Consider the following 23,825-nt stretch of genomic DNA (forward strand, 5'->3'; position numbering starts at 1 on the left):
CAGTGTTTCTCAGCCTCAGCAACTTTAAGACGTATGGACTTCAACTCCCAGAATCCCCCAGCCAGCATGAGTTGAAGTCCATACGTCTTAAAGTTGCTGAGGCTGAGAAACACTGCGCTAAGGCAAAGCCAGACCAACTAAATTATGGTATAGTGTGAGGTATGAACCCTGAATAAATCCCAGTGGTTGCATTCACACACCTTCCTTATCCTGCTTAAAGAATGAAGCCATTTTTTAACCTTTGCACGATAGCCTAAATCATCAACTGCCTTAACAGACCAGGTTTTGTATGCAGAACGGTGAACTGAATTCACACTATGTGCTCGATTAAAATACAATTAACTGGTTTGCAATTCAGGGAGTTGTCTGAACCGTCGGTTCGTGCTTAGCTGACCTGCCGCTGCATAAAAGCGGTCGTTCCCTGGTGCTTGCTTTTTTTTTTTTTAATGGCGAGTTTCTCTTCCTCTGGGAGCAGAAACAGTAAATACCGCCAGTAAAAAATGAGAAGATTCCGGGTTTTTTTTCACTAGAGTGCAAGGCAGCCTGCGGCCCCTGTTTCAGGAAGAAAATCTGCCCCCCACCCAACTTCAGATCTCCAGGCATCTCGCTAAGCAAATGCATTTCCCTTAAGGGTTGGGGGCAACATCTCCAGCTGGAGACCAGCCAGTAGCACGGGTGGCATGCGTCCCACCACCAATGTCCTGAAGGAGGGGGCAAGCAAGGTTTAAGTCTGCTTCGGAACAGAACAAGGTCTCTTTTCCCACATTCACTGAGCATCCAGGGGAAACACTGGTCCTGCTCAACCACTTTGGTGCCTTTAGGGCATTGTTTTTCAACCTTGGCCATGTTAAGATGGGTGGACTTCAACTCCCAGAATTCCCCAGCCAGCTATGTTAAAGTCCACCCATCTTAACGTGGCCAAGGTTGAAAAACACTGTTTTATGGCAAGGGAGAAAAACCCACCCTGCTGGGGATTTGGGACTGACAATTCCTCTTTCCCCCTTTGCCAGATCTACATCACCTGCCACCTGAAAGTCACCCCAGCAGACCGGGCACCAGACGCCTGGAACAAAGCCTGTTCATTCGACGCAGCCAGCCGTTTGTGAGTTCGCCCTCAGCCAGCAGCCCCTCATGCCAGCCCAGTTCAAGGCGGGCTGCTCTCCCCCCTCCTGTTTCTAACACTTCTCTTTCCCGCATGGGCGAATTGTGGGAGTTGTAACCCAGCACCTGTAGGAAGCAGTGGGTTGGGGGAGGCTGAGACCTAGCCGCCGGCCTTGGCAATGCCCGTAGCTGCCCCTTTTCCAAGGTGCCCAGCTGGGGGCACAGAGGCTGGCTCCCCGACAGCACGCTGTTTCCCCTGGCAGGTGGATTCCTGTGGAAGGGCCGAGGGGCATTTGCAGCTGTTGCGAGGCACGGAGCTGCGATGGGACGGTGCAGGAGCCAGAGCTCCAGGGCCTCAACTCCGAGGAGATGAGCTGGCAACGCAGCTTGGCAGGTATTCCTCCTCCCGAAATGGGCCAGGGCTGGCTGAACTGTTTGCAACAGGTAAAATCCAATGGGGTCAGCCAACGTGAGCCACAGTGTACACATTGCAGAAATCCAGGGAACCACTAGAGCAGTGTTTTTCAACCTTGGCCACTTTAAGACGGGTAGACTTCAACTCCCAGAATTCCCCAGCCAGCCAGGCTGGCTGGGGAATTCTGGGAATTGAAGTCCACCCGTCTTAAAGTGGCCAAGGTTGAAAATCACTGCACTAGAGAGCAGCAAACAGCTACATCAAGCTCTTTGCTGCTGCCCTCTCATGATCGTTCAAGATTCTGCAGCCCTTTTCCACACGCAGAAGCTCCAGACGTTTGCTGGCTTCACTCCTTGTCGTAAGCCATCATTCTCTAAAGAAGCCAGGACTGGCTGGGTCCTCCCAGGGTGCCAGTTTCCAACCTGGAGCATGCTAAGCCAGATCAAAACCAACCACGAAACTGCTTTGCTTGCTTCAAGCGGGGAAGTGTTGGGGACAGCTCTCCCGGGGAGATGCACAGGGCCACTCTTCCCAATGTTCAGAGCTGAGCGTCCAGAAGGAAAAACAGCAAGGATTCTGCTACAGAAGCTCACCTTCTCCTTCTGCCCACAGTGGAGACAGCTGTTCCAGAGGCCACGTTAGCGCTGGGACCCTTGTTCGTTTTGGACCCGCAAGAGAACGCCGATCAGTTTCCTGGAGAACCTGGCGTCGAGGAAGAGATGGTGTTGGAAGGTAACAGACTTTTCTAGTCTGGGGGTTTCTGAGCACGGTCTCATGGTACGGCACATGCATTTCCTGGCCAATGAGAAATTCCAGGGCAGCTGGGCAGTTTCGCTTCCCCCTTGATTCTCAGAGATCTATATGAGCCACTTTCTTTAGAACCGCATCTGTTCCCTCCTCGGTGCTTAGTCATGGAAAGCACTTTCTCCCACTCGTTAGCCTAAAAAGACTCCCAATCAAGCTTTTTTGAAAGACTAAATCCATGGCTAGGTGTGGCTTAAAAGAAATGGCACAAGAGGTAGAAAGGATGAGGCAGGAGAAGGAAAACCAACCAACTTGGGCTGCAAGAAGCAAGATTCCCGAGTTGGTCTTGCAGGCGTCGTGGCAGAATCCAGGCCACACCATGGCATATGGTCCCTAGAGTGAGGAGGGGAGGGGCATTGTGGCCTGGAGTCCCTTTCCTTCTCAGGACAGGAGTCCAGATGGAAGCCCCCAGTCAGATGGCCGTCTAGCAAAGGGGAGCCCGCCGCCTGTCTTGAATGTGCATTCCGCTGTCCAACTGCTCTTACAGTCCGGGAGATGCTTCTATGGTGCAAAAGGACCTTGCTGTTATCTACTGTAAATCCAGGATTCAAGGTCCTGCACTCCGGACCAGCAAGAACAGGTCGCCATGTGGCACCTCTATAGGTGTCCTCTCCTTCTGTCTTCTCAAAATGAATTTCCTGGGTCTCCTCGTAAGACTTGGTTGTGAGCCACCTGATCCTAATTACTCTTCTCCGAAACTGTTCCAGTTTGTCTGACTCCTCTTTAAAGCCAGCACCCTTAAAATAGGATGCAGGATTCAAAGCAAGGCCTGAATAAATGCAGAATAAAGAATAACCCTTTGTTACAAACTGAAGCTTCCCAGCACTGCTTACGTTGGAAACGTGAACCCTAGAGATGATTAAACTGGTTTACGCATTCTGGAAGTCCAAATTTTGGCCACCTACTAAAATCATCTTGAAACTGATTTCTGTCTTCTTGGGTGTTAGCTATCCCACTGAAGGCTGTGTGTCATCAGAGACACGTTCTCTCCACTTCATCATCCAAGTCATTAATAACCATGTCAAGGAGTACAGAGCCCAAGTATTAATTCCATGGCTTCTCGTTAGGTGTTCTCCAGTTGATGAGAGCTCTCTGAATATGGTTTCTAAGTCTGCCACACATCTACCAACAGGCATGGCCATATTAACTCGTTTGCTGGTCAGAATATCATCACACATTCTGTTGAATGCGTTGGTAACATTAAGATATAGTATATCCACAGCATTCCCACAATCTACTAAAATTGCTGCAATTTAAAAAAAATGAGAAAGTTAATCTTGATGAAACCATACCGATTCCAATAATAAATGTTTTCTCCAGAAATCAGTAGCTTATTTTCTGTTCAGAATCTTCCCGGCTATCAGAGTCAAGACGGCGGGTTGTTCCCCGGGTCTTCGTTTGCCTTCTTCTCAAGATAGGAATGTCACCCAGTAGTTTAGCACTTTACCCGTTCCTTGGGTTTTTTCCATGCACAGAGATAAAGACATCTTCAGCAAGTTCCCTCGGTATCCTCAGGATGCAAGGAATAACGGCTCTGGATTTTAAATCTCCTGCAAGTAAATAAGTGTTCCTCTCTCCATCAGCCCCAGACTTCAGTCCTATCCTTTTGCCCTGCTCTTCACAGCTGTCCAATCATGAACACTTTGGTTGAGAAGACTGGGATCAAAGAGGATCCGAATCAATCTGCCTTTTCTTTGCTACCCCAGAGTATTGTGCTGTTTTCACTGAGTGGCTGTTAGGCCAATTTCTTCCTCTTCCTTTTATTCTGAACCTACTGTGCAGAAGCCCTTTATGTTTTTGTTAGCATCCCTTGCCAAATTCAGCTCATCTATAGATCTGTGCTTCCTGAACGTACCCAGTCCTTGGGGCCTGTCCTTCCCATCCTTGTCTTGGTTAACTTGTGAGTAAACCCTACAAAAGAGTTTGGTCAGGTTTGACGGCTGCCAAGATGGCTGGGGATGAGGGCTGTAGCCCAAAACATCTGGAGGAAGCCAAACTGGAGGAAGGATACTTTAAATGACGCAGAGCCAGCACTTTAACTCTTCTGTTTGCTGAACGCAGAGCTACAGTTCTTGATGTTGTGAAAACGCCACGCTGGCCTGGTCAGCTGCAGCCCAAATTTCTGCTCCAGTTTGCCAGAAGCCAAAACAGAACAACACAAACAAATACAACAAAGCAAAATACAACAACTTCCTCCTCATGTTACGCCACAAGACAGCAACGCTGAACAAATTTAAAGGAAGCCTCAGCAGGCTGGGGCTTCCTTCAAAGAGAAGTTTCCCTGAGCAGCTTTTAAGGAAATGAAAATGCAGAAGCGTTACTGAATTCCTACTTAACTCCAGCTGAAGGGGGGGGGCATCTTTACATTCTGCCTCCTGCTTACAGAAGCCTTTCTCTTTCTCCAGAATCCGTCTGAATAAAGACCGGTGCATTGCAAAGCCAGAGGCGCTGCAGTTGGATCTGAGACCATCAGGGCTGGCATGAAACTACTGGGGGGCGGGGGGGAGCTGCTTCCCCAGAATTATCCAAAATCCTGACAAGCAGGAAACACTGGGGGGATTGTAAGCCTTCTTAGAGGCAAGAAAACAGCTATGCAGAAGCACAGATAAAAGGGGAGGGGGGTCGAGAAGAAAGCTGGCCTCCCCAACGTCCCAGCAAGCAGCTTTCCCAAATAGCAAACGGCAAATACTCCTGATTTGAACGTTGATTAACACACATTTCACTGGTGCTCTTTCCACTTCTGACAGAATTTATACCAGCAGTGCCAAACGTAGCCCAGTCTCCCTTCAAAGAGCAGGAGGGGTCTACCAACGTCTCTGGGGATGAGCAGCATCGCTTGGGCCTCTCCCCAGAAGGTAAGCGCCGGACAATTGTAAGGAATTCTAGCCACAGTGGCCGTCTGCCTTGTCCAAATCAGCCCCTTCCAGAGGTTGGATCGCAAAGCCCATAATTCGTGGGGGGTTGATGCTGCTCCCTCACTTGCCTTCTGGAACTGCACCACGAATGACGTCTGTGCAAAATTGGCCCCGAGCTCTCGTTCTCCCCGCGCTGAGTTCACCGATGTTAGATTTGAGGGGACAACTTCCTTGGGCGGGTCCAGCCAGGCAGCTGATGTTTTTCACCCTTGGCAGCACCTGCCCGGCAAGGCCCCGGCTTCCTCGAGGGGGCAGAAGATGGCTCGGGAGGTGGAGACCCAGCTGAAGCAGCAACAGGTAGGACGCCTCCTGGAGCGCCTGGTTCGTGAGCAGCAGCTTTGACAAGATGGCCTCTCCTGCCACCGCGGGCCGGCTATGCGCTTTGGCACCTCAGCTCGCCAGCCAAACCCCCACTTTCTCCCACAGAGAGATTGGCCCTGGGCATCAGGGCAGAGGTTCTGTCCGGGCCCCCCGGAGATGCAGCTGCCGTTACTGCTGCGACGCTCCCCAAGGACGCTGTCAACCTGGCAGCTAAAGGTGAGCGGGGCACGTTCAGAGCCCAGCGGCCTGCCACGGGGTGGTGCTTTCTTGCTTTTTTAAAGGGGTCGAATTTCTGCCGTGGGCATCCACACCTCGTTGGCCTCAGGCGAGGGGGCTCCCCCTTTCCAGCACCACCCCGGCCTGATACCTCCAGCTGAGCCACAGCCCAACTGCTTCAGCTTCAGCTTCACTCGGGGGGTGAACTCAGCCCCCCTGCTTTGGAAATCACGCGAACTCGGCTGTCCTGGCCGGGTCAGCAGACTGTGGTTAGAGCAAATAGGTCTCCATGTCACGTGGGGACCCGGACACTGGTGCAGGGATGCTCCTTGTGCTGAACCTGCAGGGGTTCTCAACCTCGGTAACTTTGAGCTGGGTGGACTCCAACTCCCAGAATTCCCCAGCCAGCGCTGGCTGGGGATTTCTGGGAGTTGGAGTCCACAGGCTCAAAGCTGCCAGAGCCGGGCGCTCGGCTCGGCTCGGCTGTTCCTGAAGCGGGACGGCCGGGCGCGAATCGGGGTCCCCACAGCCGCCTCTCTGCTTCCCCCCAGGCGCGGAGCGGCCCTCCGGAAGAGCGACGGGCGGGCCCCTGCTGCTGACGGGCGCGGCCGCGGCGGCCCTGCTGTCCCTGGCGGCCTGGCTCCTGGTCAGAAGACGGCGCCGCCTCCGCCTCCGCCGGGCACCTCCGGCCAGCCTGGCACTTTAACGCAAATAAAGACGTGACTGGAAGCTCGGCCTCCCCGCCTCGCCTCGCCTCGCCTCGCCTCGCGTCTCTGGGGGCAGCGCCTGCGGGGAGCGGGAAGAGGCACCCGGCGGCTGGGGCGGTGCCCCACCGCGGACCCGGTGCCCGCCGGTCCTCGCGCGGGGGGGCTGCGGGCCTCCCTCGGCACCGCCTTCCCGAGACGGGCGCCGGGGCTGCTTTCCCGCGCGGAGGGGCCGTGCCCGTGGGGGCGGCTGCGGGCAGGGTGCCAGCTGGGCACCGCCAGGGAGGCGGACGCGGGACTTGCCAGGGGAAATCCGCTCGGGGAAAGCGGGGCCGCTGGAGAGGCGGGAAGGGGAGAGCTCGCCCAGGCCGGTGGGAAGGGGGACGACCCCCGCGCTCCCGCTCGGACTACAACTCCCAGCATTCCGTGCACGGGGAGCCCAGCCCCGGCGCCTCCGCGGCCCATCGTGCCCCGCGCCGGAGGATGAATGACGTCCCCAGTAGGGCGTGGCGGAAAAGGCGGTGCCGTGACGTCACGCGCCAGGAGCCGCGCTCCCTCCTCCTCCTCCTCCTCCGTCGGCCGTAGCCCCGCCCTTTCCCCCCGACGCCAGTTGATGACGCCATCGGGCAGCGCCGGCAGCCGCGGCAGTTTCTGAGTAAAGGAGGCGGCGGCGGCGGCGGCGGCGGCGGCGCTGGGAGGGGAGAGAGAGCGAAGCCTCCCTCGCTCCCCGGCCTCTTTCCGCGGTGGCTGCGGTTGGGCTCACTGCGCGCACGGTGAGGCGTGCCCGCGCGGACCCGGACCCCTCCCCTGACCCCCCGGCCTCCGTAGCCTGCACGCCCCTCCCCCGCCGCGGCCAGACTCCCCTCCCGTCGTCCCCTGCGGCGACGGCGGCCCCCCGGGCCGCGCGGCCCCCTCAGGTTGCCCCCTTTCCCTCCGGCCACGCCCCCTCGCAGCTCCCCTCTCCGCGCTTGGCCCCGCCCCTCCTGCCTCGCGGGGGTCTCCCCGAGCAGCCTCGGCCCCCCCTCAACCCGCGGCGGACCCCAGCTCGCGACGTTCTCAGCCCGGAGCCGCGGAGCAGCCCCGGGCGGCGCCTCGGGGCCGCCTCGCTGGACGGGCCCTGTGGCTGGGGGGGCCTGGAGCACCCCCGGGATCAAGGGACCACCGGGCCCCGGCGTTGCCTTCCCCGGGCTTCAGCCCTCGGTCAGCCTTGGGCCTGGCTGGAATGGGGGTGGGCTTCCTTCCCTCCTTCTGCGCCCCACCGCCCCCTCCGCCCTGGGGGGCACGTCAGAGAAGGCTTCTGGACCTAGCCCGGCACAGATCCCCCTTCTTGTTACGCCCTCAGCTGAGAGCGACGTGTGTTTCTTTGTGGAAATTGGGGCAAGAGGATTTAAGCGTTTATAAAGAAAGCATCAAGTCCGGTGCAAAAACTGCCGAGGCGTCGGTCTCGCCCTGCTTAAGCCTGTTTCTTTTCATCAGGCCCTCCAGGTGGCCGTGCAAGGAGACAGTGGGATAGCATCATTCCCTTCTCCAGGGAGGCTGTGGAAGGTAGTTCTGGCATGCTCAGTGCCTTAAACCTTGCTCTACAGAGTATGCTGTACCTTGAGGCTGCACCTACGCTGACAGCTCAGGCCAGGCTATCCAGGTGTCTGGAGGAAGCAGTCTAGCATGCAGGCAGAAGCCAGATGCTCCCCCTGAGTAAGTGTGGGGAGAGCATCTTCTCTGGGCAACTAGAGCGAACCGTATAGAGTTTAAAAGCAAAGCAACAGCCGTGGTGGGTGCCCAAACAATCCTTGGTCTCTGCTTGAATTGTAAGGAAAGATGCAGAACTGGGTTGTTGTCGTAGGCAAAAAGACCAACTCCTTGGAAGTTGTCACAAAACAGGAACGTAGGTCATCTGCCCTTCCGAAAACATCCTTTGCTGTTCTGAATTTCTGGGCTTTTGAGTTGCTCTGTTTGTAAAGTAATCATGGCCATCCACTGAGAAAGGGTGGGAAAAATGACTGAAAAAAGTCCTGGGGGCCAAAGTTGCACTAAGCATGGATTGACATGAAGCCATCTTACAGCGGTGTTCTGGGTTCCTTTGGCCTCGCATCTGCAAGGCATAGTTATTGTGCCACTAAATGAGTAAATAACAGATCAATGTCAACTCCTTCAGCATGAAAACCCACCTTTCAGTTCCTCCTGATCAAGATGGCGTCTTTTTTTCCCCCTTCAGGCACGTTGGAGCCATGAAGGAAAGCATTCAAGACAAGAAGTACTGGGGGGCTTCCCCCAGCCTCCATGACCCCGTAGGACATCAAGACCAGTTTTGCAGGGCTTCCCGGGAATGGAGCGAACCGGAGCATAAACATGGCGGTTGCTTTGAGGGAAGCAGGCGCTTGGCCTGCGCCAAGAAACAGCTTCCGAGTTTTGACCCCTTATCCTCCAGCAGTGATGAGGAGCAGGAAGGCAAATGGGATCTCTCCTGCATGTCTAGCTGGGGAGTAGCGGGGGGGCCTTCGGAGCTCTCTCGGAACAAAGCTGGCAGGGGGAAGATTGCCAGGAGTGGGGGGCGCGCCTGGCCCTTTGAAGTAGGGACCGGCTCTCATTCCAGAAGGCGTCCACAACTGCTGGGGACCTCCAGGCGACATTGTTTTCGCCGCCGGCGACAGCGTGCCCTGCGGGCCTTCCGGATGTTCCTGTATTCTAAGAGCTCCTCCCTGGCATTCCAATGGAAGCTTTGGGGCAAGATGGCTGCCAAGGGGCGCCGACGAGGAGGGGCAAAGCGGGTCCGGTCATCCATGTCTCTCTCCCCTGGCTCCCAGCCAGATGATGACCACCTTCCCGTCTATAAGAAAAGCTGCCCTTTGGGGGGAGAGGAGGAGGACTGCCAAAGTGGGGCCAAGGGCCGGCCCCACCCTGCTGGCTACAAGCCACACTCTTCTGAGCCCCACCTGGACTACGAATTGGGTGGAGCCTTCCCCCCATCTCCATCCACACCTCAGCCCTCCCGTCTCAGCTTGCTGGGAGCCCTGATGGAGGATGCTTCCTCCTATCCTCAGTATGTGGAGCTGCAGCGGGTGAGCTTTGACAAGGACGCTGGCGCAGTGGACCTAGAGGAAGAAGAGTCTGCCGCTCTCCTCAAGTACCCTGCGAGGGGAGCCCAGGCTTCCCCCAGGACTAGGAAGATGGGAGAGCCGGAGCACAGCCTGGATGGCGATGGAGGTAAAACGCAGATATTTGGGTTTCTGCTCTTGAGCCCTTCGTCTTCTTTGTGGTGCTAATTTATACATGAGACTGTCATGGAAGGGCTGGTTTTAATTGCTGCGCGTTCTGCCATGTCTGTCAATATGCAAGTGGGGCCGGTACCACGGTAAGCAGTTCTAAGCAGAAAGCCCCCTATTTGACTGTGCTGCCCTTAGGCAAGGTCTCTTCTCAGATTGCAATATTTACTAATTGTTCTCTGGCCTGGGCATTTATTGATCTGGGCAAGGTAAGTCAGAAGAGAAATCTATAAATGGGGTGCCACAATAACGTAGAGGGTAAGGAGGAAGGATAGGAAGATCAAGCAAGGCGATTTGGGTATCAGTATGGTGCTGCAAAATGGTGTCAGAGGCTGTTGGTGGTTGACAAAGGCAATTGGGAAAGTCTGAAGGCTGGTTGGTGTAAGGGCCCCTTGCTGCCTCGCTTCTGCTGTTGGAAGCAACCAGGCCAAAGCAAGTAGAGCTCCATCTCTGGCTGTACTTGGTGGTAGGAATGGAAAAGCCTTCTCTTTTATTTAGTTATTGCATTTTTACACTGCCCGACTCCCAGCGACTCTGGGCAGTTCACAGTTAGAAGCACACAAAACAATAAAATCAAAGAATGATAATGAACAAAAAATGTCACGAACAGGATGACCAAAGCAAACCCACATTGCCCTGAAGGGAGCTTCAATCACCCTCACCAAAGGCCAGGGTGGGGGATCTCATGGAGAACCTCACTTCAGAGGGCAGGTGCTATGGCAAAGAAGATACGCTTCCGGGGGTCCCAATAGATGTTATTGTTTAATCAAAGGAACCCAGAATGCAGGTTTGGGTAACCCTATGTAGAGTGTGTGGCAGTAGTCAGGTCGCAAGGCGAGCAGGGCATGAGTGACTGAAGGGCTTCCTGGTCTAAGAGGGCTCGAGTGGCGCACCAGATGGAGCTGTGCAAAGGCCTTCCTGTCCACAGCTGTCACCTGCTCATTGAGCAGGAGCTGTGGGTCCAGGAAGACCCCCAAGTTGCACACCACTCCGAAATACTGAGGCGTTTCTGCTTGTCTAGACGGGTGGTGGTGATGACCTCTAGGCCATGGAGGAACTCCCACCTTGCCCAGAACTCCGCTTTCACTCCAAAAAAAAGAACGGAGCAATCACATTCTTCCTCCAGAATAAGGAGTGTGGCTGGGCGTATGGGTCTAAAGCAGTGTTTGCCAAACTTGACAATTTTCAGATCTATGGACTTCAGCTCCTAGAATTCTCAATGATGGCCATACTGGATGGGGGATTCTGGATTCTGAAGAAGTTGCCAGAGTTGGGAAACATTGTTTGAAAGGAAGGGATCCCCTCCCCCCCCCTTTCTCATATCCTTTCCCCCAATGTCTGCCGTTTGTACATGGAGAAGGAGAATCCAGTCCATGTGCCAGATTCAGCCACCTGTCCCTGGTTTACAGAATTCTGCGCTAGATGGAGCAGTGAGCTCGCTGCGCACATAACAATTCCCTGTGTTCTTATGACTGCAATGAGTAGATGAGTTTCAGGCCCTAAAAGCATCCCGCATCTCTTGCTCCACTGCAGACCCTCTGGATGCTCTTCCCAATGGCTTTGCTTCTCTCCCTCCTGATGGTGACCTCTGCTCCCTCCCCGGAGTCCCAGACGCCACGATCCTCATCAGCAATGTCTGTAGCATTGGAGGCCATGTGGCCGAGGAACTTTTCCAAGGCCCCCGAGACAAGGACAGGCTGCTGGATCCTTCGGCCATCAGGCTCGAAGCAGGGAGCCAACAGGCAGATTTAGCTCCTGAGGATGCCGAAGAGAGGCTTGGGGAGAACATGGCTCAACCCAGTCTGCTGCGGGAAGAACACATAACGTGTGTGCACAGTAAGATGAGTGTGTGTGTGGAGAGCGGGCGCCTGCCAGAGCAACAGGCTCTGTCTAGGGATCTCCGTGATTTGGCATGAGACACATAAGATGGCACCCTTGGGGTCCCATGAAAAGTCACTTTCTCAGATTCAGGTACACCCTAGACTTTGGATGGACAAAGCCTGCCTAACGTCTTCCTCTTCCAGACCATCCGATCCATCTGTTCTGGGATGATCTGGTAATTTTCTGGGAATGGTTTATGGTGATCCAGCCATGATCTTGCCCTTTGAGCACGAGATGTTATCCACCCATTGATCTGGAGCATCAGGGTGGATAACATCTCAAAAAACACCAGACCAGCCTTGAATAGCCAGATCCGCACGGTTCAGAGAAGAGTGTGGGCAGGCCTGCTCTGCAGAAAAGGTCAGGTCTTTTGAAAAGGCCTAAGCAGTAGATCGTCTCAAAGGAGTTGTTGCTATCTTCTTGCAGCCAATCATCCCCCACCCCCGTTCACACCACCAAAAAAAATAAGCATTAAATTTACATCCTGCCCTTTGCCCTGTAAGTGTTGAGTCTTCCTCAGTCATAAGCTACAAATAAGCCCAGTGACCCCATGACGCCAGGAGAGCATCCGGGGGGAAGCATGGAGCTGCCTCATTGCTCTGGGCGCTCTTCTGAAGCTAAGTCAGGAAACGGTTGGGTGTACAAGGCCCCACGTTTCTTGGGTCTCGGGGGAAACTTCATACACTGGGCTGCAAATTGGGGAGAATGTGGTGGTTTTGGTTGTTTATGGCTCTTGCTTAGGGATTGTACTTTTGTTTTCCTTTTTTTCCCACCCAAATGATGGAAAACTCTTGTCAGTAGTCATAGCCAAGAAGGTTCCAGGAGGTTCATAAAGGGAACTTGAGGGGTGCAGGTCACAAACCCCTGTTTTAAAAGAGTCGAAGAGATTTGCATCTAGTTCTCTGGTGAGCCACCTCCGATCTAGGCCAATGTAACGCCAGCAGTAATAAGAGATTGTATGACTCCAGGCAGGGTGTCTGCAGGGTGCAGTCAAAGAATCGAGTTGGCGGCCGGTTTTTATGTGTGTTGCAGAGCTGTTATGGCTGCCATCTTGCCTTCATTGACCCTATTCTGCAGGCACCTCTGATCCCAGGCTTTGTCCCAGGACCCTTAGAGGCAGGCCTCCCTCTTCCTCTTCCTCCTGATTCAATCTGCCAAAAGAGACTTCGGTTGCTTCAACTCTCTTCTGTCCTTCCCGCTAGATATTTTGGATGAATTCCTGCAGACATACGGCAGCCTAATTCCCGTCAGCGTAGACGAGGTTGTGGAAAAGCTGGAGGACATTTTCCAGCAGGAGTTCTCTACCCTACAGAGGTACTATCCCCTGCTTCCCACCCCCACTCTTATTCCTCCCTGTCTCTGTGTAGTGGTCTGTGGGAATGACCTCGGGAGGCAGGAGGAAGAGACTTCGAGGTAGTCCAGACAAGAAGCTCAAACCGCGAGTACTAACACTACCTTTATTGTAAGGTTACAGCAGTGTTTCTCAAGCTTGGCAACTTTAAGATATGTGGACTTCAACTCCCAGGATTCCCCAGACAGCATGTTGAAATCCACATTTCTTAAAGTTGCCAAGGTTGAGAAACACTGGGTTACAGTAACAGAATCTTGCAAGTCTGAAAGCCCTTCTCCCCTGCTTTACTTTTACTTTCCAGAAAATGAGGGAGGGTCCCTTCTGAGACACTTCCCATGCCCCTTTTGCTGCTGTGGGCTGAGACCCCTTTTGGATGACAGTGGTCTAGGCTGCGGCTCTTCCTCCTGCTTCCCAAGATCATTCCCACAGACTGTTACACTCTGGCAGCCACTGGCCAGTTCCTCTGAGAAGCTAGCAAGCAAAGAAATGTGGAAAAAATTAGTGGAGGCATAGACGCTCTAGCAGTGTTTCTCAACATTGGCAGCTTTCAGACATATGGACTTCAACTCCCAGAATTCCCCAGTCAACTGACTGGGCAATTCTGGGTGTTGAAGTCCACACGTCTTAAAGTGTCCAAAGTTGAGTAACACTGCTCTAGAGGATGCTCCTTTGTTTCCTGGAAGTAGGCTCTGAATTATGGTGGAACATTATTAACATTTCACCTGCTTTTCAGCCAAGGTTGGACTTAGAATCCATTCTAACCAAGACTACGCTGGGGAGGGAGAAGGGGACAGAAGGAACTGCATGGGTGGGGCTGAAAAATACTCTAGGTTTGTCAAAATGAATTGTTTCCTGTCCCATGCAAAGATAAGTGGCAATAGAGAATCCTCAAACAGCTTGATGCCAGCCTTGTATCTGTCGACAAGGGAGCTCCGACAGCTTTTGCTTCACCCCATATTACAGCACTTGATGAATCTGTGCCAGTTGTTGTGAGGGACTGGGAGAGCCTCTGGACTTGGAATGCCAGATGCTGCTTGGGGGTCAACTGATGGAGAAGAAGGGCCCCAGACCCCTACCCATCTGTGAATGCCCCCGTTCCTTTTATTCTTGAGATGGTATCCAAGGCCCGTCTTCCTTTCTGGCCCGTGCAGGAAAAGCCTGGTGAACCAGCTGATCCAGTCCTATCAACGCATGCCAGGCAACGCCGTAGTACGGACCTTCCGTGTCACTTACAAACGCCATGTTGTCACCATGGATGACCTGCAGACCCTTTTTGGGTCGAATTGGCTCAATGACCAGGTATGGTTGCAGCAGACAGAGGGAGAAGGATCCGGGGAAGGAAAGTCAGAGAAGGAAAGAAGAGCAGGGGCTTCTGCTTGTAGTGGGGCTGTTGGCACAGGCGTTTGACAACAGGGTGCTTGGGGTTGCACCAGACACCCAGTTGTGCAAGGGTTGGCTCTGTGGGTGTTTCAGAGCTAAGGAGCCGAGAACACTAAAGGTCATAATCCCCTTCTGGTATTTTCTAACCTGTATAGGCTCCCGACCCATATCTGGGCTTAATTCAAAAACAATTACGCCTTTCTGGCTTGGGGTCACTCCATGTGAAGAAGATAAAGATCTTCCCAAGACTGTTCCACATGCTCTGAGTCCAGGCTGTTGCACATGGAGGACCAAAGAGCAGCTTTGGGGAGTCGGCTTTCACAGCATTTGTTTTTCGGTGGTGAAATGCCTGGCGCAGCAAGTCCACTCAGCGCGTGTCTTAAAATCAGCTCAGCACCTGTTCATGCTGGCTTTTAAAACGGCTCTGGAGCCTTTCTCCCTGGCTAGACTTCAGTGCGTTTTTTGGGGAACAGATGATTGTGAATTGTTTGGTTTTGAGTCTGGGCCTCCAGATCTTCCTCGTTTTATTTGTATTTGCCTGTTGTCATGATCCTCATGAGAGCTGTGTGCTGTAGGGCAACTGATAACTTAAGAAGTGTGATGTGGAGATATTGTTTGATGGATTATACAGTTTAATTGCTAAAAAAACCCGGGGTGGCCTTAAATTCCTGCTGATTTGTTCCCCCATCTGTAAAACAGAGAAAGTAATAATAATACTAAGAGTAGCTTGGATTGTAGCAGGATAGAAATGGAATAAACACATGTATATCTATCTACTCAGTAAGGCTATTTTAAAGGTCTCTGGAATATTCTTAGTGAAACTAGCTTCAGCCAGAGGAAACCAGAAATGATAACCTGCTATTAAATATTTGGATGAGTTGCAATAAATCTGGCAAGGAGGTCTTGCCCTTCGTTGGTTTAAAAGCAAGAGCAAATATTTGTTGTTCAGAAATGGGCTTCCACAAGCCTTGGGTTTGTTGGAATCGAGACAGAAATTTGCACTTCTCCATATATTGTGGCTGGAGTTAATTGGTTGTCTTTCTTGAGCACCATTTCATACTTGGGTTCAGTTACTGGTTGTTAGGGGAAAACATAATCCTGTAATTTGGTCCTGCAAGCCCAGGGCCTACATCCCTCTGGAGGAAAGGGGTGTGTATTTTATGGTCTTGTTTTAATCCGTCCCCATATCTCCCCCTTTGAGCAGGTCATGAACATGTACGGGGATCTTGTTATGGACACAGTGCCAGAAAAGGTGAGCCGCTTTTTCCAATCTTTTTTCCTTGCAAGATGAGTTCAGAATACATGTGAGCAAAATAGTCTGATTTCCAAACCAATTCACATTCAAAATGCTCCACTCTGTGCCTGAGGCAGGGTGCTTTGATCATTCTGAAAATGTTTTGAGCTCAAACGCCTTCGAAATGGCTGAAAGAGGCACCTTAAACATCCGACAGCCCTTCTGAGATCGAAATGTAGCATTGCGGGTGGGAAATGATTTCAATTTGAAAGTCCTGCATGCTGTGCTCAGGAGTTTAAAAGGATTAAGAGAGACACGGTCACCAGTTCAGGCTGTGAAGAAGTATAGAATTTGCTTCCCAGACAAATTGGCTCGGTTGCTGTTTTGGTCAAAGGATTCTGCTGTTACCAACCACGGCCCTTTTTTTTTGAAAAAGGGGCCATCTCCCAGTTAGATCTGGATGAGGAAGTTGGTGTTGAGGGGAGATGTCTTCAGTTAATTCCTTGATCTTCAGCAGTCAGGGTGGAAGTAACTACCACTACTGTTCTAAGTTTCCAAGGGAAGAAGAAAGAGGTTGGGGAGACAGTGAAAGGGGGAAAGGCAGCGTGCTTGTTTTTTGTTTAAAGAACGGGGAGTGGATCCCATGCCACGAGTGGACATTACAAATAGATACCGGATTTGGCAGTGGTGATCTGACAACCCAACCTGTCAAATCTCAGACAGTTCCCAGTTGGTGACACTCACAGAAGTCTTGGGATGTTTTGCTGTTAACTTGGGAAGACCTGCAACCAAGCAAGCAGGCATACGACAAACCATGGGTCAAAAGGGAGTGCTTAGGCCTAGGGTTGTGTGTCCGCCTAGATCTACGGCAGGGCTTGCTGTGTCGGGCAAATCGGTCACTGTGTCCGTGGCTGGCCAGCCAGCTGCTCGGCTCACCCTGCCTTTTCTGCACCTCCAGCTTCGTGGTTTCGCTTTTCCTTCCATCAGGTTCACTTTTTCAACAGTTTTTTCTATGATAAGCTACGAACCAAGGGGTACGATGGAGTGAAGCGCTGGACCAAAAATGTAAGTTTTTGCCAGGATTCCATTGCAGTCCACTTGTCAGGGACAGGGAAGAGTTTAGCAAAAAGGGGTGCCTGGGAATAATAAGAAGGGGGCCAGAAATTGTGCTTCAGCCATCCAGCAGATACTGAAAGCATGGAGTCAAGGACCAGATTAAAAAGACATAGCAGCTGCATAACGTCCATAAGCTACAAATTAAGCCACCAGGCTGTGAAGGATCTTAGGCCACCTTTAAACCCCTCTCCGGGTAGTTGTCAGAAGAAGCCATCCTGGGGGGGTTGCTTGGAGTCACACAAGAGAAGAGCAGCCTAAGAGCTGGCCCAATTCTGTCACTGTCAAACCGTGCAATTACAGTATAATCAGTCTATGTTGTTGTCATTCGTTTACATTTATTGGCTGCCTAATTCCAGTGAACTCTGCAAGTTTTAAGTTTCAAGCTAAGTTTAAACTTTAAGTCTTATGGCCTCTAAAGAAAATATTTTGCTGATAAGTAAATGATGTGTCATAGTTAGAATGGAAGGAAATATTAAATGTTTGAATATTTTCAAATCAGAGCACTTTTAATGGAGAGTGACATCAATTATGAGAATCAACAAAATTTGGAAATAACGGAGTGACTTACAATACTAGTTTTATTTATTTTTATTTTATAGTGCATTATTAAGAAAGAATGATAATGATAGAGCAGGTTGAAAACTATGTCTGAGTAGGCACAAAGCAGAGGAAAATAGATCAATGGAAGTGTGGATAAAATATGTGGGATAATGTATTTTCATTAAATAGGTCATTTCTAGGCCATTGTTTTAAATTTATAACTAATGTTTCAGTTAAATAAAATGGGAATGCAATGAATTATAGCAATTGAGAGAAAGTTATGGCAAAAAGATATCAAGGAGTGAGCAATAAAATAGCTGCAACGACATTTGTGTATGAAATCCGTTAGACCCTGTTTTGCATTTTGAATGCTAGTAAAACTAAGCCAATATTTATTTTGCCTAACTGTTTGTTTGAGTGCCTGAACCCACTCCAGGCCATAAGTTATGGTTTACGTTTTGGCAGCAATTCCCAATTTAAAGATACGGTTTGAAATTTGTTTATAAATTAGACTTATTTTCATCATGGTTCACCTAGAATTCACACTTCTTCCTGGTTTGCATCTGCAAATTGCTATTTTTTCAAACATTTGGGCAAAACAATGAAATTTATGCATAGTTAATGTCTTGTTTGTTTTTTGGGGGAGGGTTTAAATCAGACAAAATGGACAGTATTTGTCCTAACCCTCATAAAAATATGAAGCAGATAAAGACAAATTAACCACAACGTGGATATGGTTAATTATGATGTTGTTTGAAAAGAGAAAGGGAAAGTTAAGAACATCAACACTGCATTTTCTCTCTGGTCTCTGACTAACACAAGCCACTACCAGGCTGCGATGTTGGGGGAAGCATGGGAGCTGTAGTCCGGCCTATCTGAAGGGTTCTGTTGGATATGGCTACCCTGAAACCTGTTGCACAGGCCCAAAGTGTATAAGGTATTCCTACCCAAAGCCCAAGGTGCTGCTTTTTGACCAGAGGTCACACAGGAGCTTAAGCCCGGGCACCCTGTCCACAAGGACAGCCGGGTAGGGAGAAGGTGGAAGCCGCAGCCTGCTGCAAGACCGTGCTGAGCTCCGCTGGTCCCCCCACAGGTGGACATCTTCAACAAGGAGATCCTTCTGATCCCCATTCACCTCGAGGTTCACTGGTCACTGATCTGTGTGGAGGTGAAGCAGAAGAAAATCACTTACCTGGACTCCCAGCGCACCCTGAACCGGCGGTGTCCCAAGGTAAGGGAGACCCATGACTGGCGGCAAAGGGTTCGAAGCCTCCAAGGTCCCGGGGAGGTCGTGGGCCCAAGGGAAACCCGGCAGGGCCCTCCTGGAGCACAGTCTTGCTGTCTTTGAGCAGAGGCCATGACAGTTCACCGCTGTTTTGGAGACTTAATTGAGACTTGCAGGATAGAGGTGGGCATGCTGGAATGGGATTGCGCCGAGGGCTTTTGCCAAGAGGTCTCTGTGTTTTCAGAGGTGCCAAGCAGCAGTGTGGCTGTCTGAGGGGAGCCTGGAGGTGGGGTGGGAATTGGGCTTCAGCCTAACCCAAGTGTGCTCTTTCATGCGCCTGCCTCCTCTCTCCACCGCAGCACATCTGCAGGTACTTGCAAGCAGAAGCAGATAAGAAGAACCGCCCCGACTTCCGAGAGGGCTGGAAAGGGGTTTTCCAGATGGTGGGTGTCTCTTCCCATGCATTTGGGAGCAAGGGGGGGCAGTTAGCAAGCTTCTTTGTATTCTTCAAGTTAGCCCGACTGCCTGAGTTTCTCAGGGTCCCCCGTTGATCGCCATTTGATTTGCACCCCCTGCACTTTGACCCGGGAGGATCATCCCTGTGGCAGCAAGAGGGATAGGCCCAAGAGCAGGGTTTCTCAATCTTGGCAACTTTAAGATGAGTGGACTGGGGAATTCCGGGAGTTGAAGTCCACTCATCTTAAAGTTGCCAAGGTTGAGAAATACTGCCCAAGAGGATCTTCTATTATTTCCTGTTGGCCCTTGGCCGCAGCCTGCTGAGTCCACTGCTCCCTTTTTTATTCACTTTCTTTGCCTCTCGGGGGGAGAGAAAGGTGGGGGAAGCCAGAAAACAGCCGCTGCAGAAGACTTGTGGCTGGCGCTGCCCCACGGCCTCCCCACGGTAGATCTCTAGCCTAAAGAGGGCTCACCCAGTGCAGATGGTGGCCTGTCAGCTGCCCAAGAGAGGATCCCAGGAAGGGGAAGGGAACTGAAGCTGGGAGAGAAGAAGATAAGAGAATAACAGCCAGGGAATCTCTTTCTGACCCCTGCATTGGGTCCTACAAAGCTGTCATTGATTGGGTCTGTTTTACGGCCACGCTACTAGGCTATAATATGGATGGTTTATTTCTGGTGACATATGGAGCCTGCCAGGTTTGTGAATCAGAATGTTACGGTTGAACTCTTTGGGTTTAGGTGGCTGTGTAAATCCAGCCCTTTGCAGGGTCCGGCCAGAGAAGGGCTCTCGCACCATTAATCACCCGCCCTGATCCTTTAAGCTGATGCTGTGCTCAGCTGATTGGAGAAGATGACGTCAAATATCTCTCCGCTGCTGGGCAAAAGCTAACGATAAGGCAAGAATTGGGTGCCCAGAGTAGCTTAGATATTGGGGAGGAGGGCAGAGATGACGTTTTGGCAGACATAATGCATGCCGGTGGGAGCCCAGACGAGGAACGGGGGCGATCCTAGGCCTGTGTTCTCAAAGCATGGGGTGCTCAGATCAGGAGAGGCTGCAGATGGCTGGGAATAGGAATCCTGGGACAGTGGAGCACTTGCTCTTGCCCCCACCTGCCCCTGCCGGTCTGACCCGTCTCGTTTCTCCCACTCAGAACATCGCCAGACAAAACAACGACAGCGACTGCGGAGCCTTCGTCCTGCAGGTGAGATGGCAGGTGCAAAATGGCCCCTGGCACTGGGCAGGGCCCACAGAAAAACCAGGTGTCCGGGGGCTCCTTTTATAACTGTTCAAAGGCAGCAGCTTTCCAGAGCTGCAGCTCACAAACCTCTTCTGCTTTGAATAACATTTGCTACTCGAAAAGGAGCTTCCAGACTTCTCCCAATTTTTGGCTACTGTAGACTGACCTGGTTCTCCCCCTACTCTCTTTCCCTCTGACTTTCTTTTCTCCTCCCCAATCACTGTAGGGATTTGTAAACACTGCTTACAGTATGCTATGGATAGTTGTGTAATTCTGGTGCAAATGAAGAATCGTACCTGCATTTGCATTCAGTAAATCATGGCTTTTATATTTGTGTAACAAACAAGTTTTCAGTGCTGCAAACATTGTCCACTAGGACCATGTAGTACTTCAGATTTGATTCCAAAAGGGCTTCAGAATGCAGGGGGCGCAACCGTAGCGCCTATTTGTGGCTGTTTAAAGCAGCCACGTCTGTCCCCAGGGTCATGTTCCACAGCAGCAGCAGCTTTTTGGAATTGAATCCAGAGGGCTGGACAACCCTATTGTCCAGATGTAATAGCTACAGATGAAAAAAAGAATCAACGCTGCTTCTCCGCTCAGGGCTGGATGGCCCAGGAGCCACCCCACCACGCCAGGCGTTGTGGCCAAGCTCCCTTGCATTCTCCGTCTAAGTCACGTGATCCTTGGGTAAAAAAGCTGGCATTGAAGAGGGCCCTGAAGACAGCCAGGAGTGGAGCCCCAGGGGTCCAGCTTCAGGGCTTCCCATCTGTGGGGCAGGTTGTTAAAATTCCAATTTCTCTGCATCGGAACTTCAGTCATTTTGGCATGGAATGACTTCTGGTGATTCCTTTGACTTTAGGTGCTGTGGCAGGTTGATTTTTCCACTTACTGCCTATGTGTATAAAGCTCAGGATTAAGCGGTCCATGCCGATGACATGGTTTGGCCTCCTGTAAGCCCCCAGCCTGCACAGCTTCTGTTTGGGGACTGCAGGAGTTGTTCCAGATACCTGGAAGGCACCGTTGCTCAGCAACCCTCTTATAGTGGGTCCTTTCAGCAACCTTGAGGGGCTCTGACCCGCTTCCTTGGAGTGGGTTGGAGTGTTATGCCCGCAATCCGTGCGTCCTTTGTGTGCGGCAGCTGCGTGGTCCCCATCCCAGAGTAACAGCCAACCCTTCCGAGAAGGTATTACGTGAGGTTTGAAGGGCTCCTCTGCCCTCGCTGCTTAGGTGGGTACTGCCCGCGCCCGGCCTCTCCTTCCTCCCCCGGGGGGGGTGGTTTTGGCTTGGGCCCTCCCCATCTTTGGCTAGATAGATTTAACCATCCTGGTCCCTGCCCTGCCCTTTCCAGGCCGCTGGACTTGGCCGCACTGTAGAATCCTCAGCCCCTTTCTCTAAAATGCAGCTTTGTGGTTTTCGCTTTACTGGGAAGAATGTGTCGCTGTACTTATTTCTGGGCGAACCCTGGACGTTGGGCGGAGGCTGCTGCCGCTGCACCGTCTACATGGGCTCCCTCCCATCGTGATTAGCAGAGAGGAAAATTAATCCATCGATCGATCAATCGATCAATCGATCTCTTTCTCTTTGTTTTTTCTCACATAGTATTCCAAGTTCCTGGCGCTGGGCCTCCCCTTCACCTTCACACAACAAGACATGCCGAAACTCCGCCGACAGATGTACAAGGAGCTGTGCCATTGCAAACTCATTGCATGACAGCCCATCTACGCCCCGCTCCCCCCGCCCCCCCCTCGGACAGAGCGGAAGCGTCATCCTTTCCTCCTCGGCCCAGGAGCGCCTCTTCGTCCGGCCAGGGGGCAGGTCCGAACCTCACTGGGTTTCAGGCAGAGACAAGGGAACTCCCGAGGTTTGATAAACCGGACTTACGTGGGAGGGAGGCATTTTTTACCCAAGTTGCCCCCCACCCTTCTTTCTTTTCTTTCTGGTCTTTTTGTTTGGTTTTTGTTCATATTTAAACCCAGGACAGGGTGGCATTTCTCTCGGTTGTTTCATTTGGGAAGGGGGGAGGGTTGGGGGTTGGAGCTGGGGATGGCTGAGATGGGAGATCTGCACCTCGCCTGCTCTCTGCAGTTGCTCACTCCAGATCTGAGAAAAGGGTGTGGGGTCCTGAAATTAGGACCAGGAGGGGAGGGAGAAGAGGAGTCAATCCTGCCCCCCCCTCCCTGTTGGCTTCTTTGTGTTAGTGAATAATGTATTTTTTCCCGAGGGGGAAGGAGTTGAAGAGGGAAGGGGCTGTGGTGGGTGGGGGCAGGGACAGGTTTCTACACTGGGGCCGAGATAACCGAAACAAGCATTTTTTATACGTTGGCTGCCATTGTGGGTAATAAAAAATGTTCTTTCGAGAAGCATACAAGCGAGCTGGACTTCTGATACCCCTCCCTAGTCCTCCCACCCAGGAGCACCGGGAAGTTGCAGGCCGTTCTTCTGAGTCAAGCAGAGTTTTGAGACCATGGTATAGTTCAAGGAACAGAACTATAAGAACTTCTTGCCAAAGAAGGCTTGCAACAGAGGGGTCCCCCTGTCTGGTTCCCTCGTGCACCCTGGACACCTGCGTGCCTTGTATGGGTGTCTCTGCCACCCCAGGTGGCTTCGCTTGGCAGAGGAGCCCTTGGGAGGGGGTAGGCAATGGCCTCTGGGGCCTTCAGAGCCCCACTTTCCTTGGGACAGTGATCTCTCCTTGGCAGCTTCCCGCAAGCCACACTACCTAGGAAGCATGGGACTTGTAGTCCCAAGGCACCAGCTTGAGAAAAGCTGCTTTGAACTCCACAACTGGTCTACTCCCAAGTAGCCTCTCAGTGAGCGTTGAAAGGGACTGAATGCACTCCTCTGAGCCTCTTCCTGGTTTAGACAGCTTATTGTGCACGTTTGCCAGCGGTGACTCATTTAATAAGCCATGGTTAAGCCCTGGCTTAATTCAAGATCTGAGCCTTAGTGTAGCTGTTTCATAATGGGGAAAGGAGCATTTTCCTTTTGGGGGTTTATTAATGGAATTTCTAGGCTGAGTTCGAACAGTTGGCAAAGGACGACAGCCACCGAAGGCGTTCCTGGGGAAGGCTGAGCTGGTCTGCAGCTTCCAGTGGTCGGTCCTGCCGGTCGGCTGTCTCCGGGGAGGAGGCCTATCCGCAGCTCCCTGGGGCCGGCCGAATGATGGGCCCACCCAGCCGGGGTCCCAGCCGCTCAGTTCCTGGGGGTCCTCCCAAAGGGGCTGAGGAGGCAGCTCTTCAGACGAGGCCTCGGTGCAAAAGGGCCACCGCGCCTTCCGAGGAACTGGACCGCAGCACTGGCACGTGGGCTGCCTCTGGGCACCCTCGGTCCACGTTCACCCCATTAGTGGAGGCCCTGCATGCCACACCTGGGCAGGGGTGGGGAGGGGCGATTCCTGGGGGAGGAGGTTAGCCCGGTCCCGCCATGGTGGACTGCACCTGCGGGGGGAGGCCCAGGGGCTTCTCTGCGGGGAGCAGATGCTGGATCACAGAAGCTTACGCTGTAAGGGGGCCGTGGTGGGGCCTGGGCCAGCCAGTGGGCATCAAGAGCGCCCTGGGCTTGTCGCGGGGGCGGCCCCTGGGGCTCGGGGCCCCCGTGCAGCCCGGAGCCGAGTTAAAGGCGGGGCCTCCCCACACCAGGCCGCGCTGCGACCGAGGCGGGTCCGC

The 23,825-nt window shown here is 52.4% G+C and overlaps 3 protein-coding genes across 7 annotated transcripts in view; 2 read left to right on the top strand and 1 right to left on the bottom strand.

Annotated features, from left to right (window-relative positions):
• Positions 1–2,374, bottom strand: part of LOC103061717 (asialoglycoprotein receptor 1-like) — a 16,119-nt gene extending 13,745 nt beyond the window's left edge. For 2 of the 4 annotated variants that reach the window (XM_088142153.1, XM_088142152.1), the window contains exon 1: positions 2,110–2,367. The gene's annotated coding sequence lies outside the window, so the exon portion shown is untranslated. Of the gene's footprint in view, positions 1–2,109 lie in introns of all 4 variants that reach the window. The other 2 variants (XM_088142155.1, XM_088142154.1) reach the window with 2 other exon arrangements.
• LOC112543366 (zona pellucida sperm-binding protein 3-like) overlaps positions 1–6,478 on the top strand; it is a 10,772-nt gene extending 4,294 nt beyond the window's left edge. The window contains exons 6-12 of the mRNA XM_088141990.1: positions 1,011–1,102; positions 1,365–1,495; positions 2,129–2,248; positions 5,068–5,175; positions 5,452–5,532; positions 5,662–5,772; positions 6,324–6,478. Of these exons, the coding sequence (XP_087998116.1) occupies positions 1,011–1,102; positions 1,365–1,495; positions 2,129–2,248; positions 5,068–5,175; positions 5,452–5,532; positions 5,662–5,772; positions 6,324–6,478 (798 nt within the window). The remainder of the gene's footprint in view (positions 1–1,010; positions 1,103–1,364; positions 1,496–2,128; positions 2,249–5,067; positions 5,176–5,451; positions 5,533–5,661; positions 5,773–6,323) is intronic.
• SENP3 (SUMO specific peptidase 3) lies at positions 2,190–22,505 on the top strand. Of its 2 annotated transcripts, XM_088142088.1 has the most exons (16): positions 2,190–2,248; positions 5,068–5,175; positions 5,452–5,532; positions 5,662–5,772; positions 6,324–7,249; positions 7,953–8,171; positions 8,692–9,680; positions 11,273–11,575; positions 12,823–12,934; positions 14,123–14,270; positions 15,556–15,603; positions 16,573–16,650; positions 18,335–18,472; positions 18,826–18,909; positions 20,074–20,124; positions 21,760–22,505. In XM_088142088.1, exons 7-16 carry the CDS (start codon positions 8,705–8,707, stop codon positions 21,868–21,870), a joined length of 2,049 nt encoding a protein of 682 aa, XP_087998214.1. In that variant the 5' UTR covers positions 2,190–2,248; positions 5,068–5,175; positions 5,452–5,532; positions 5,662–5,772; positions 6,324–7,249; positions 7,953–8,171; positions 8,692–8,704; the 3' UTR covers positions 21,871–22,505. The 2 variants fall into 2 exon arrangements, with proteins under 2 accessions (XP_087998214.1, XP_087998213.1); XM_088142087.1 differs by lacking the exon at positions 7,953–8,171 and having other exon boundaries at positions 2,191–2,248; positions 21,760–22,504.
• Positions 22,506–23,825: the final 1,320 nt, after the last annotated feature.

The sequence above is a fragment of the Python bivittatus genome, unplaced genomic scaffold (assembly GCF_059951505.1).
Source record: "Python bivittatus isolate LINGU-HERP-01145 unplaced genomic scaffold, Pbiv_v1 ctg000370_np1212, whole genome shotgun sequence".
NCBI lineage: Eukaryota > Metazoa > Chordata > Lepidosauria > Squamata > Pythonidae > Python > Python bivittatus.

What these genes read in the sequence shown, in the direction of transcription:
- SENP3 (XM_088142088.1), top strand. Translation starts at nt 8,705, where the DNA reads ATGAAGGAAAGCATTCAAGACAAGAAGTACTGGGGGGCTTCCCCCAGC. An exon ending in CGAATTGGCTCAATGACCAG is followed by an intron (nt 14,271 to 15,555) that starts GTATGGTTGCAG and finishes CCCTTTGAGCAG; the next exon opens with GTCATGAACATGTACGGGGA. An exon ending in TGGACACAGTGCCAGAAAAG is followed by an intron (nt 15,604 to 16,572) that starts GTGAGCCGCTTT and finishes TCCTTCCATCAG; the next exon opens with GTTCACTTTTTCAACAGTTT.